The 14443-nt window shown below is 55.6% G+C and overlaps 1 protein-coding gene across 3 annotated transcripts in view; it reads left to right on the top strand.

Annotated features, from left to right (window-relative positions):
* The window catches only part of GRM4 (glutamate metabotropic receptor 4), a 131381-nt gene that overhangs the window by 110921 nt on the left and 6017 nt on the right, over positions 1-14443 (top strand). For all 3 annotated transcript variants that reach the window (XM_060189626.1, XM_060189628.1, XM_007527445.3), the window contains exons 7-10: positions 1223-1423; positions 1607-1743; positions 5466-6401; positions 12823-13069. In XM_060189626.1, coding sequence (XP_060045609.1) covers positions 1223-1423; positions 1607-1743; positions 5466-6401; positions 12823-13069 — 1521 coding nt within the window. The remainder of the gene's footprint in view (positions 1-1222; positions 1424-1606; positions 1744-5465; positions 6402-12822; positions 13070-14443) is intronic.

Raw genomic sequence — 14443 nt, 5'->3', positions numbered from 1 at the left:
TTTCATGTTCATCCCCATCTCTGCATTGGCCTAGAAGTAGTGATGCCTGTTGGCTAAGCTCTATTGGCACAGGAATTCTGAGGTCAAGCAGGATGGGCACCTCTGTGCCTTTGGGTATTTAATAAACATTCTGTATACCTAGCAAGCACCAGGCCTGGGTGAGCTGTGAGCATTTGCTCATTGATGCTTATAGGGAGCCGTTCTGACCCAATGAGTAAGGACTATCATTGTCTTCATTGGAACCTGGAGATAAGTGACACACTGCTAGGGGAGTTGGTGGTACTAAGTTCCAGTCTTGTGCAAGTGCAGTGCAGTGAAAACAGGTCACCAGGGTCCAGCTGACAGGCTTCCTGGACACCCAGCCCATATCCAGCCCTGGGGGACACCTAAGAAGCAGTGGGCTTGGTCTGGACTAAACAGTACCCCTAGGCTCAACAAGGTACTATTCAGTCTGAGGTCTGGTGACTATGTATGTCCCAGAATCTGGACTGTAGTGTTGGTCTGTGCTTCAGTCTTTGTGACTGAGGCAAGTATAAGAGGTGTCACTGACTCCACAGGAGACCACAGTGACTGTCTGCTGCCTAGGAGGCAGCATCAGGGGGAAGGAGGGGTGTCAACTAGGGTCTCTTGGGGATTCAGGTCACGAGCAGTCTAGGATGAGGGGCAAGGACTACAGCTGCGGACATTCGTCCTGCCACTAGAAGACCTGGCTCACCAGTTGTGTGACCCAGGACTTCTTTCTAGGCCCTTAGTTTCCCTACCTACATGCCTTGTGGTGGGAACAGGGCTTTCTGCCTGGATGGGCAGCCCATGGTGAGATGCTTGGGGACATCCCTGCCTTCAGTGACAGATATCACTCCTGTCCAGGACATTTCCTGGCCTGTGGAGGCAGCTGCCCAGACCAGACCAGACAGCAGTAGGGCCACAGGAAGACCCCAGGGGCAGCAGTCTTCTCAGAGCCCTGGTGAGTTGGGGGGCAGCTCTGGCTGTTCTGGGGCCTCAGGGGTCAGTGGTACTTTGGGAAGAGCTGTGGACTTTTTGCCTTTGAGTGGCTGTACCTTACATGCCTCCCCCACTCCCTGAAATGATGAAGCCAGTGCAGGCCTTGGAGCCAGGAGCCCTAGACTTGCCCAGATGCCTCTCCAGGCCTGTGGGACTGCTCCAGCTTCCCCATGGGGTCTGTGATGGTTTCACAGTCACCGGACCTCCTGTCTCACTGCAGACCGCGAGCGCATCGGGCAGGACTCAGCATACGAGCAGGAGGGGAAAGTGCAGTTTGTGATCGACGCGGTCTATGCCATGGGCCATGCACTGCACGCTATGCACCGGGACCTGTGCCTGGGCCGCGTGGGGCTCTGCCCACGCATGGACCCTGTGGACGGCACGCAGCTGCTCAAGTACATCCGCAATGTCAACTTTTCAGGTGCGGACGTGGTGGGGTCCTGCTCCCCATGCTGTGGGCCCCTGCAGTAGGGCAGGGGGCCCAGGCTCTGTGGGCTGGGGGCCTGTAGGTATTTCCAAGGGATTCCATACAGGGTTCTTCCCAGAGGTGTCTGCCCTGCTCAGCCAAGATGCTGAGTGTGTGCCGCCTGCTGTGTGCCCACAGGCATTGCAGGGAACCCCGTGACCTTCAATGAGAATGGAGACGCGCCCGGGCGCTACGACATCTACCAGTACCAGCTGCGCAATGGCTCTGCTGAGTACAAGGTCATTGGCTCCTGGACTGACCACCTGCACCTCAGAGTAAGCGGCGGGCAGGTGCCTGGGTCGGGAGGGGCTGCAGGGCGGATGTCAATCATGCCTCCACTCATGCCTCCCCAACCTAGGAAGGGGAGACCAGGGAGAGGTAGCTGAGGGCCCCCTGACACCTCATTGGACCTTCCTTCAGGAGCCCCTCCCAGATTCCAGAGGCCCTGGAGGCCTGTGACCCAAATTGGGGAAAAGGGAACCTGGACCTCTCTGTCCCTGCCCTTTGGTCTAGCCTGGGATTTTCCTGTCAGCCACTCACTCAGATGGGAACTGCCTCTAACTAGACATTCATACTGGAGTGAAGTGGTCTGAGGCTTGTGGGTAAGCTGGGGAGGGGCTGCATTTGGACAGGACTGGGGAGGGCTCTTTAGGCGCAAGTCTTCATCAGGTGGTATGGTTTTGCACACCTTTAAAAATTTTTTTTTATATTTATTTATTTTCCCTTTTGTTGCTCTTGTTTTTTATTGTTGTTGTAGTTATTATTGTTGTTATTGATGTTGTCATTGCTAGATAGGACAGAGAGAAATGGAGAGAGGAGGGGAAGACAGAGAGAAAGATAGACACCTGCAGACCTGCTTCACCGCCTGTGAAGTGACTCCCCTGCAGGTGGGGAGCTGGGGGCTCGAACCAGGATCCTTGAGCCAGTCCTTGTGCTTCACGCCACCTGCACTTAACTGGCTGTGCTACCACCTGACTCCTGGTTTTCTGGACCTTTTCAAGAGTTAGTTCTCTGATACTGTCAAACCGCTGTGCCATTGTTATTCTGGGTATTGTGGTATCTGTTCACATATCTCCCCTTCCTCCTCCATGGGATGGCTTAGGGACATGATGACCTCCCCCCCTTTAACTCAGTGTTTCTAACTGTAAGTATACATACCTATGCTTTGGGGTGGGGGTGGGGGTGAGGGAAGGACCTGTGTCTTGTCCCCAAGAAGATGCCTGTGGACTTGGTCCCTACCTTGCCAGGTGGAGAGGTGATTTGTGCTCAGGACACAACCTCACAGCCAGATGGATCAGAAAGACCCAGAAGCCCAGGCTCATGTCTGACCTCAACCATCCTTCTTCCAGATCCTGGGAGAGCTGCCCCATATCTCCTCTTGGGATAATCTCTTCCAGGGATGAGCCCCTTGGGCTCTTCAAAGCACTTTCATCCTCCCATGATCTTACTTAGCCCAACAATCCTGGAAGTCAGGGCAAAGAGCTCTAGTAACCCAGCCTGAGGAGTGTTCTAAAGACTACGCAGTGGGCTGTATCAGAGCATGTCCCTACTGTGATGCTCCTGGTATTGCTGAGGGGAGGAGGACAGACAGATGGGACAGGGTACTGAGTACAGTGGTAAAATGGAGGCCTGTCTGGTTTTGGTGCAGTGGGGGCAGCAATGGCTGGGACTTGTTGCTGAGAATCCTTACTGAGTGGCTGCTGGGTCACTGATCTGAGCATGTGACCTCCGGGGAGGCTGCCCTCCTGGGAGGCTGTAGCACTGTCACCCTGTTCTCCAGATGTAGCAGTAGAAGGCAGCACAAGGCTGTAGGTGGGTGGCAGTGGAATCCTCCCCTGAAGGTCCCCTCATACCCTTGTAAGACAAGATCCTTCCTCCAACCTGGAGATGGTGGGCAGGTGGCAGTAAGCAAGTACTGAGCCTCAACCCTCCCCACTTTCTCCTTTGTACTTTCTTTGGGAGTCACAGGGCAGGCGCTGTTTGGAGGCAGAGGACCAAACCTCATCCTGCCTGCCCACACACTTCCTGCAGGCTCTGACAACAAGACTCACCACAGCCAGGACATCACTGCTGAGGCTGTGGATACCACATACTCACAGGGTCCCTGCTGGGGTGTAGCCCTGTGCCAGGGGGCTGGAGACACAGCAGAGAAACAAGTATAAAGCTCCTGCCCTGGAGGGGCTGTCATTTCAGTGAAATAAAAAGAATTTCTTGGCTGGGAAGGTAGCAGAATAGCTATGTAAATGATTTTTCTGCCTGAGGCTTTGAGGTTTCAGGTTCAGTCCCTATCCAAAGCTGAGCAAGTGCTCTGGTGAGAAAGAAAATTCCATTATTTCCATTATGACTTTACACAAAAACCACTCTAAGTAACTAAGGGCAAAGTGGCTTCATATCTACTCTCATTGGATCAGGTGGGAAAACAAAGGTTCAGAGAGGTTGAGACATCTGCTCAAGGGCACACAGCCAGCTTGGAGAAGATATCAGATTTGGGCATATTCACTGCTCTTGCCACAGGGGCCATAGAGTCTTCTAGAATGCCCACCACCCTCTGTGTCCTCTGGGGGAAAGGTCTTTCTCCTGCAGTGTCACATTGCTTGTACACAAGAATGGCCCTGCCCCATCATTTCTGCAGGACAGTGGATGCTGCTGTGCTCTTTGGCTTCTAGGGGAGGTCCTGACCTTGTTCTGTCTGGAGCTACAGTAAGACACACCGCTTCCTTGAGGCTGTCTTTGAACTCTGAATGTCCACTCTTCCTCTCAGCTCCAAAACCCTCCTCTCCTTAGCTTTGGAACCAAGTGTTTCCGTTCCCAGGAGTGGTTACCAGCACAAAGGTTGTCCCAGCCCAGCCAGGCCCAGTGGTCTCCAAGAATAAACCAAGACCCACATTGAGTGTAACAGGCACTTTGAATACAGCTCCCGAGTGCAACCCAGCTCTCTGTGCCTGGAGCCTGGGGCTCTTTTGGGCTTTGTGCTTATTTCCCAGAATCCTGGCGCACAGTCAACAGGATGTGCCAACACTTAAGTGGCTCCTTTGCTCACAGCAGTTGTGTCTTCTGAGACATGCTACTGTGACTGGCACTAATCTAGATCTGGATGTGAAGCACCAGCCCCTGGGCACACAGGATGTGTCTTCTTTGTTACTCCCTGTGCTGCCCACAGGAGGTTAGTGGGCTGAGCTGCAGGGCAGTGCACGCCTGCTTCAGGGTGTGCATGATTATCTGGAGTGAGGGTGCACACTTACTGATTTTATTTAATCAATTATTGCATGGTTTTTCCCCAGAGCACTGCACAGCTCTGGCTTATGATGGTGCTGGGGACTGAACCTGGGAGTCCAGAACCTCAGGCATGAAAGTTGTTTTCATAACTGTTATACTGTCTCCCTAGTCCTGCACACTTACTTATCTGTTAAGCCTTGAATTCTGAGGGGCCTGGGAAGTGGCTTGGCAGACATAGTGCTTGCCCATCATACGTGAAACCCTGGGCTCAATCCCTGGCGCACAGGTGATGGAGCAGTGCTTTGGTGTTTCTCTTCCTTTCTCTTTAAAAACACGGAACGGAAAAGTTGGGCTGGGGAGGCCCTCAGTGGTGCTACACATGTGCCAAGTCCCGTGTTTATTTCTTGGAGTCACATTAAACAAACTTCAGATTCTGAGTCACGGTAGGACCAGAAATTTACTTTTCCAGCAGATTCCTGAGCGATACTGCTGCTGCTTTGGGGCCCATTATAAGTAGAAAGATCTTGAGGGGCTGTGAGTCAGCACCCAGAGTCTTCTCTTGCTGTGCACCTCTAGGTTGTCTTCACTGATCTCTGGACTCAAGTTTCCCCAACTCCTGGCAGTTTGGGATTTGACCTGGGTTTCTCCTACACCTGTTAGACTCAGCTGCCCAAGCAGTGGGGCCTGGGCAGCGGGCTGTCTGGCTGAGCCATTCAGGTATGGGGCCCCTGAGCGCAGGTAGCACGTCCTGAGGCCCCCTCCTCTGTGCTGTCATTGTCAGATAGAGCGGATGCACTGGCCGGGCAGTGGTCGGCAGCTGCCCCGCTCCATCTGCAGCCTGCCCTGCCAGCCTGGCGAGCGGAAGAAGACGGTAAAGGGCATGCCCTGCTGCTGGCATTGTGAGCCCTGCACGGGCTACCAGTACCAGGTGGACCGCTACAACTGCAAGACATGTCCCTATGACATGCGGCCCACGGAGAACCGCACGGGCTGTCGGCCCATCCCCATCATCAAGCTGGAGTGGGGCTCGCCCTGGGCCGTGCTGCCCCTCTTCTTGGCGGTGGTGGGCATCGCTGCCACACTCTTTGTGGTGGTCACCTTTGTACGCTACAACGACACACCCATCGTCAAGGCCTCAGGCCGAGAGCTGAGCTACGTCCTGCTGGCCGGCATCTTCCTGTGCTACGCCACCACCTTCCTCATGATTGCCGAGCCTGACCTGGGCACCTGCTCCCTGCGCCGCATCTTCCTGGGGCTGGGCATGAGCATCAGCTACGCGGCCCTGCTCACTAAGACCAACCGCATCTATCGCATCTTCGAGCAGGGCAAGCGCTCGGTGAGCGCCCCGCGCTTCATCAGCCCTGCCTCGCAGCTGGCCATCACTTTCAGCCTCATTTCCCTGCAGCTGCTGGGCATCTGCGTGTGGTTTGTGGTGGATCCCTCCCATTCAGTGGTGGACTTCCAGGACCAGCGGACGCTCGACCCCCGCTTCGCCAGGGGGGTGCTCAAGTGTGACATCTCTGACCTGTCGCTCATCTGCCTGCTGGGCTACAGCATGCTGCTCATGGTCACTTGCACTGTCTACGCCATCAAGACTCGTGGCGTGCCTGAGACCTTCAACGAGGCCAAGCCCATCGGCTTCACCATGTATACCACCTGCATCGTCTGGCTCGCCTTCATCCCCATATTCTTTGGCACCTCGCAATCGGCCGACAAGGTGAGGGGGTGGGCCTGGGGGTACCTTGGGCAGGGTGAGGCCTGTAAGCCGAGACTGGGGAAGGCAGCCTCCTGGGACCCACGGGCATCTACTCTGCTCTGGAATATGCCTCTTTCTGCTTTCTCTCTCTCTCTCCTTGCATTTATTTCATATTTATTTATTTTTGTGAGAGAGACACACAGAGAGGAGAAAGAGAGGAAGAGAGAGGGAGACACCTGCAGCACTGCTCCAATACTCTTGAAGCGTCCCACCTGCAGGTGGGAATTTGGGTCTTAAACCTGGGTCCTGACACATGGTAGTAAGTGTGCTCTTACAGGTATGCTGGGATCTACTTTTTTCCTCCAGGTTCTGGGTTTTCTTTCCTCCTTTCTTTTCCTAATTCCTCTTTCCCCCCTTTGTTTGTTTCATTTCTCTCCTCCCCCTGCTTTCTCTCTTTCTCCTCCTTTCTCCGCCCCTGCCCTTGCACTCCTCTCTCTCTTTCTCCTCCTTTCTCCGCCCCTGCCCTTGCACTCCTCTCTCTCTTTCTCCTCCTTTCTCCGCCCCTGCCCTTGCACTCCTCTCTCTCTTTCTCCTCCTTTCTCCGCCCCTGCCCTTGCACTCCTCTCTCTCTTTCTCCTCCTTTCTCCGCCCCTGCCCTTGCACTCCTCTCTCTCTTTCTCCTCCTTTCTCCGCCCCTGCCCTTGCACTCCTCTCTCTCTTTCTCCTCCTTTCTCCGCCCTGCCCTTGCACTCCTCTCTCTCTTTCTCCTCCTTTCTCCGCCCCTGCCCTTGCACTCCTCTCTCTCTTTCTCCTCCTTTCTCCGCCCCTGCCCTTGCACTCCTCTCTCTCTTTCTCCTCCTTTCTCCGCCCCTGCCCTTGCACTCCTCTCTCTCTTTCTCCTCCTTTCTCCGCCCTGCCCTTGCACTCCTCTCTCTCTTTCTCCTCCTTTCTCCGCCCCTGCCCTTGCACTCCTCTCTCTCTTTCTCCTCCTTTCTCCGCCCCTGCCCTTGCACTCCTCTCTCTCTTTCTCCTCCTTTCTCCGCCCTGCCCTTGCACTCCTCTCTCTCTATCTCTTCCTTTCTCCGCCCCTGCCCTTGCACTCCTCTCTCTCTATCTCTTCTCTACCACCCCTCCTCTTTCCCCTCTTTTCGTCAGCCTGTGATGCAGCACCTCTTCTTTCTCCACTTGTCTCCTGCCTCACTCAGCCCACCTTCCCTCCTGTCCAGTCCTGTCACGCCCTCCCTCTGCTCTAACAGCACCCCATGGGCACTTGAGGTGGGAGATGTGTGGGCACTTGATCCCCAACCCCAAGCCACTCAAGCTCAGGAGCCTAGGTATGGCAGTTGTGGCTGAGGGTCCTTGTTCCACTGGTTGGTGGTTCTGTTGGGTCATTCTTCTTGTCTGGCTGGAGGGTCTGGGCACACCCAAGGCTCTGTGGATTGTGCCCACATCTAACCCTGGCACTGTTTTATCCCAGGGGTTGTCTTAGAGGATTGGGAGCCAGTGGAGTCAGGGGCCTGAATCAAGGAGACAGGAGTGGGCTGAGGACCTTTGTTACCTTTGGGATCTAAGGCAAACAAGCTTTCTCTCTCTCTCTCTCTCTCTCTCTCTTTCTATCTATCTATCTCTCTCTATCTCTATCTCTATCTCTGTCTGTCTTGTCATTGTCAGGGCTTCAATGCTCCTGGCTGACTTTTTCAGATAGAAAAATATAGACAGAGGGAGAGGGGGAAATACACCATAGCAGTGAAGCTACCCTTAGTGCAGTGCTGGGCTTGAACCTGGGCCAGCAACCCCCTAGGTGAGCTGTCTTGTTGGCCCAGAAGTCTCCTATTCTCCATCTGCAGATGGGGACCATGCTCCCTCTGCAGTTCTTGTAGCTATTACAATAGTCACTGTCATGATGGATGTGTAAATAGCTTACTGGGAAAGGTTGGGGATATGGTCATAGGGGTGACAGGGCAGATGGCCCAGGACCCAAAGACTGCAGGTGGATCCTGGCCATTCCTGTAGGGGAAGGGTAGCCCCTGGTTCTGAGCAGTGACATGCAGAAGTGTGGGTTGGAGAGGACCCATGTGGCTGCTGACTGGATCCTGAGGAGGGGCTGGAGCAGCAGTGTGTCCCTACTAGACTGATAGGAGCACAAGGGGTGGGGTAGGGAGCTGGAGGCCATCCAGGTGAGCTAAGCTTGGGGTGCCTGATAGAACCACAGGTGAGCTCTTAAGTCAGAGGCTGATCTTACAAGCCCAAGGTTCGGGCTGAGGACTGGGATAGAGATGCACAGTGGCATCATCCTGTCACTTAAAGCCATGAGTCAGTTCCTGGAGAACTGCCAGTGAGGCTGCCACCAAAACCAGGGCAGATGAATGCTTGTCATGTGCTACTGACATTGAATGCCAACAGGTCCCATAAAAGATGTCAGGGTAGCTGCCATGGTTCCCATTTACAGATGAGGACATGGAGACACAGAGAGATTTGTCTAAGGTCACACAGCCTGTAGGGGACTTGACTGGACTTGATCCTGCTCAGTCTGACTCAGGAGCCTCCAGCCTAGCCCATACTGCTCTTGCAGCTCTGGGCTTTCTTGTTAGGTGCCACTTTTTCTCCAACTGTTTCTCAAGGGCAGGAGCTGTGTGCTTTACTTCAGATCCCTCGGGCCTGCTCTAGGGGGTGGTGTGGGGGTGGAAAAGTGGCCTGTCTTCCAGGGGTATGTCTTCCAGGTATGAGGCTGGTGGGGGAGTGGTCCTAAGAAGCATATGTAGATGAGGTCAGGGAGTGTCCTGAGTCCTGAGCCAAGCCTGGCTCTAGGACACCCCACACCTGAGCCAAAACAGTCTGTGTGCTTGTGCAGACTGGGTGGGAACAAGCAGGCACGTGCTGAGGGATTTATGGCTGCCCTTGTGTTCGTCATGTGTATGTAGCTGTGGGTGTGCGTACAGGTGTGTACGTGAGTACCCCTGTGAGTCTGTGTGTGAGTCTGTGTATGTGTGAGCCCATCTGTGTTAGAGTCAGGTCTACGTGTGCAGCTCAGCTGGGGTGTGTGTGCAGGTAGTGACACAGGTGTATGAATATGTGTGTGAGCGGGTGTGTGTGCCTGGTGCTTGCTAGTGCTTAGCTGCTCCCCAGGGGTGCGTGTCTGCTCCAAGCGGAGCTGTCTGTGCCGCTCTGCTGAGCAGGGCTGGCTTTCCCAGTGTTAGCTTGGATTTCCAAGGCTTACAGCTGCAGCCGGTGGCATTATCCTGAGCCGTGTGGGGCCGGCCTCTGCACCATGCAGGGCTCCTGCTCAGCTGGGTTGGGACCTGAAGTGGCCACAGAGGATGGCTGGGGTAGGGGGAAGTTAGTTTGTCTGCTTTGTACAGATCCTGAGACTGTCAGCACCCACTGGGGGCACCTGGCACAAGTACAGAACAGGCAGAACCACTGTTGCCCCCCCATCAGAGCCCTTGAACCCTGTACCCCCCCTGACATAGCACAATGGCAACAACTTCGTCATTCACAGCAGCTCTTGCTAGTGCCCTCTCTCCCTCCACCCCATCTCCCTTCCTAGATACCCTCCTTCACCCTGGAAGCACCCCAAGGTTGAGGCAGGGCTCCAAGCAGGGGACTGAGGGGACCAAGTCTGATGAGAGGGGAGAGCAGGCATGGTGTGGGGCAGGCAGCTCCAGGCTAGGAGTCAGCTGGGTGGTGGAATCACACCCTGAAGGCTGCCTTGGTGCCTGGGCCCCCTCCCTGTGGGGTGTCCGTTGGGCTTTAGAGGTTTTGGGCAGCTCCTGAAGTGTGTTTTCATAAGGAGTGTGTGAGAACTCTCATCAGCACAATGGCATTACCCCCCCACCCCCATACACACACACATACTTGGACCACAAGGCCACTGAGCAGACTTCGAAGTCATGAGACCCAGGCAGCATGGGTGGAGGAGGAAGAGGGGCTGGGCTGCAGAAAGGCACACACCAGGAGTGTATGAGAACTGTAGGCTCTGGAGCTAGGAGAGGGGCTGGTGTGTGTGTGTGTGTGTGTGTGTGTGTGTGTGTGTGAGGGGGGGCAGCCTCACTTATACCATGCACAGGGCCAGACTGGGGGTGGGTAGAGGAACCTCTGGAGTCTGTGCTGGGAGGAAGAGGTCCCAGTAGAAATGGGACAGCTTGGCTAGTTTGACCTCTGTAACCCCTGTCTATATTGTATTTGCACAAAGACCCCTAGACTGAAAAGCAGTTGAACAAACACCAAGGACTTTGTGGTGCCTGGGCTCAGGGCTGCCTTTGTAGATTTCAGGGCTGCATGCAAAATGGAGAGGAAGAGCCCTTGTTCTTGTTGAAAGGGCAAGTGTCCAGGACTTGGGGCTTCTGCAGCAAAGATGCGTACACCCAAGGCACTGACTCTAAGTGCATTTCTGGAGGGGACCATAGCTGGCCAGGGTGGAGCAGGACCTGGGTCCAGCCTCTGATCCTCACCACAGGACTGTGTTCACTGCAAGGTATAATCTGTTCATACAGGGCCCTCTCTCTCCCATGCTATCAGCTCTTGGGCTCAGCTGCACCCTGTCCATCAGAAAGGTGGACCAAGGGCTAAGGTGGGGATCTAGCCTAGGGATGTCCTACCTTACACCCACAGCCCCATTGTGAAAGAGGAGGCAGCCTCTGTCCCCAGGGAGCCCTCAGCCTAATAGGGAGACTTCTGGTGTCTGCAGGGAACCCCCAGTACAGTGGTGAATCAGAAGCCTGGTCTTGGCCAACCCAGACTACTATTATTCCCTGTAGCTCTGTTCTGCTACTCTGGGGTCCCTTGCCCTAAGGTGACCAACCCTCTCAACTCCACACACACACACACACACACACACACACACACACACACACACACACACACACACACACACACACAATGACTGGTCACCACTCTTCTCACTCCACTGCTGGTCAGCAGCTCCGCATAAGGTGCTAACTGTCCTCCCCTGAACTTGGGACAGTTGTCCCAATGGGGATGTGTAAAGCTGTCTTTCTGCAGCCCAGCCTCCTCTTCCTCCTCCAACCATGCTGCCTGGGTCTCATGACTTCGAAGTCTGCTCAGTGGCCTTGTGGTACAAGTATGTGTGTGTGTGTGTGTGGGGGGGGGTATTGCCATAGTGCTTACGAGACAACTGAGGGTCTGAGAAAGAGCAGACAACCTCTGGATGCACGCCCTCCCCTTTAAGACCCTGGTGCTTCTCCAGCCCCTCGCCCATGGGCAGGGGAGCAGGGAGGGTGGCTGCAGTGGTGGCCATACTGATGACTAGGGTGGGAACTGGGGAGAAGCAGTAGAACTGGAGGGCCTGGCCCTTGTCCTCAGGGGGCTGCCAGGTGAAGCCAGGGCCCTGTAACTCTCAGAAGCAAGTCCAGATCCTGTCCACACCCCACTACAGGACTGGGTACAAAGGACAAAGGGTATCTCAGGGGACTGGATAGAGCAGGGGATCCAGGAAGGCTTTCTGAAGGAGGCAGCATATCAGACAGGCACTAGAGGAGGTGGCCCCGGTCCCTGGCCCAGGTCTAGAAACAGTAGATTTAGGGAACTTCCTGCCCCACAAACCCACAAATCTTAGGTCAGAGCCTTGGTCTCCCCTATCTACCCCACCCTGACAGAGGGTAGGCGGGCAGGAAGTGGTGGTGGCGGCTGAAGTCTAGTGAGGGAGCAGGACTGCCAGGCAGGAAGGAGGGCAGTGGGGATTGTGAGGCCCTGCCTGCAAGGCCCTGCTTTGAAGAATGGATTATCCAGCCCCCAGATTAATGGGCCTTCGTCCTGCTAAACATCTGTCACTGTTCGTGCTGGCGAGTGAGCGTGAAATGTGCTCTGACTGCGCTGCCACTGCAGCATCTCGCTGGCCGCGGTGGGCCCCGTTCCAACATCCTGTTCTGAGAGGGAGGTGTGGGGGGCAGTCAGTGAGTGGGGGTGCTGGTCCAGAGACTTGGCATAACCATGGGGACTTACTCCTTGGCACCCACAGGTGCTCACGCCACTCCCAGCTCTATGCAAGGGGCTGGTCCTGAGGCTGGTCAGTGAGGATCCCCTGAGGGCTTCTTCTCAAAGGTGTTCCCTGAATCTGCTGTAATTGTAGGAGACACCTGCATGTGCCATCTGAGTGCCAGGCACTATTGTACGCCCTCATGACATGTGATAGTCACCCATTTTTACTGTGGTCCTGGGGAGGACGTGCTGTGACGATCAGATGTGCCACACAGGGGAGGCAGGCACAGCCGTGACTTATCTGGATCCTGCAGCGCAATGGTGGAGCCTGCATCTCAGCTCAGGGGTTCTGGTCTAGAGTCCCAGCTTGGTGTCGTGAGTCCCTGCTGCACCAAGGGGCACAGGGTGGGTCTTGGGCCTGCCGGCTGCTGGGGTGTGGAGTATGGGTGGGCATGGATGGTTGGGGTCCCGGGGGCCCGAGCTCACCTGCCTGCCTTTTCCCCAGCTGTACATCCAGACAACGACGCTGACGGTGTCAGTGAGTCTGAGCGCCTCGGTGTCCCTGGGGATGCTCTACATGCCCAAGGTCTACATCATCCTCTTCCACCCGGAGCAGAACGTGCCCAAGCGAAAGCGCAGCCTCAAGGCCGTGGTCACGGCTGCCACCATGTCCAACAAGTTCACACAGAAGGGCAGCTTCCGGCCCAATGGCGAGGCCAAGTCGGAGCTCTGTGAGAACCTCGAGGCCCCAGGTGAGTGTTTGGCCCTGCCTTCCTCCCCAGCACCCTGACCTGAGGGTGTGGGGGTGCTGGAAGATCCCCAAGGACAATGGGTTCTTCCTTCTTTCCCTCCATCCCAGGTTAGCACCCTCTAACCTGCCTCCTGGCATCCTAGTAGAACCTCAGGGACTCCCCCACATCCAGCCATCACCCCCACCAGGGGCCTTTGACCCCTCTATGGTGAGGCAATGGGTAGCCTGGTTCATGCAGGTGACACTGAGACTTTTCTGAGAAAGGGGGTTGTCATAGGGCCAGACTCTGGAGATTGGAAACCTGGTCCACTAGGGGTGGAAAGTACCGGGGGTGGTGGCCGGAGGACCTACCTAGCCACTGTCATCAGGTAGCAGGTTATCCCCAGGGCCTGGTTCTATGAGACATCAGCTATGGGGACAAACTTCAAAAAGGATATGGTAAGGAGGAGGAGGTACCTGAGGGGCAGCCCTACTACAGGCCTGAGGAGGGGATGGCCCTCAGGGTCAAGGAACATGCATAGGAGGGCACAGGCTACCACCTCTGCTAGCATCCCTGTCCCTGCCCCCGCCACTCCCCCCCCCCCCTTTAGCCTGCCCTCTGTGAAGGCAGAGACCAGGGAGAAGCTAACAGGACCCATGGTGGGAGTGGGGATGGGGTGGGGTGTTTGTTGAGGCCTCAGGCCTGTTTCCTGAACCCTGACCTTGAGCCCCACAGACCCTCCATCCTTTTCCACCACCCCCCCACAGCCACCTTGAAAGGCCAGCACCTTCACCATCTATGTGACACTGGTGTGTGTGTGTGAGGGGGCGCAGCTCAGAGGGCAGGAACCTGCTCAGCACCAGGTGGCAGGGCTGGGTCTGAGCATTGCTGTCCCACAGGTGGGGCCTCCAGTCTGTGGGCTAGGCTTCCCTGGCCTCATTTCCTGCTCCTTCAGCATGGGGGGAGTCCAAGGATTCTGTGGTCACTCCTGTCTGCTATGTTCTCCTCCCTGGGCATCCTCTAAGTGTCCTAGTGGTTTCAGTGGCCACTCTGCCCCTCACCCCCACATGAAGTCATGGGGGCTCGCACCGGTTGGTAGAGGCAGCAGGACCTAGAGTTAGCACCACATTCCCCCAATGCTGGGGAAGGGCTACTGCTGGAGGCAGGAGGGGTGTGGACCCAGAGCGCAGGCTCCAGAGGGGGCCTCCTTCTTCACACTCCAGAGATCAGGAGAAATGGAAGCCCTTCTATCCCTGTGTATTCATGTAGTCACCCTTCCTGGATTGGGGCTCTGGTGAAGCACCTTCTCCCTGTCTCCCTCAGCTCCGTGCCCAGTGTGAGAGTGTGTCAGCTGTGGAAAGGAGTAAAGTTCCTTTCTACACCCAAACAGGACTT

Source organism: Erinaceus europaeus, chromosome 4 (genome assembly GCF_950295315.1).
Source record: "Erinaceus europaeus chromosome 4, mEriEur2.1, whole genome shotgun sequence".
Taxonomy (NCBI): Eukaryota; Metazoa; Chordata; class Mammalia; order Eulipotyphla; family Erinaceidae; genus Erinaceus; species Erinaceus europaeus.
Note: the sequence above shows the minus strand (reverse complement) of the source record. Positions and strands in the feature narration are given on the sequence as shown.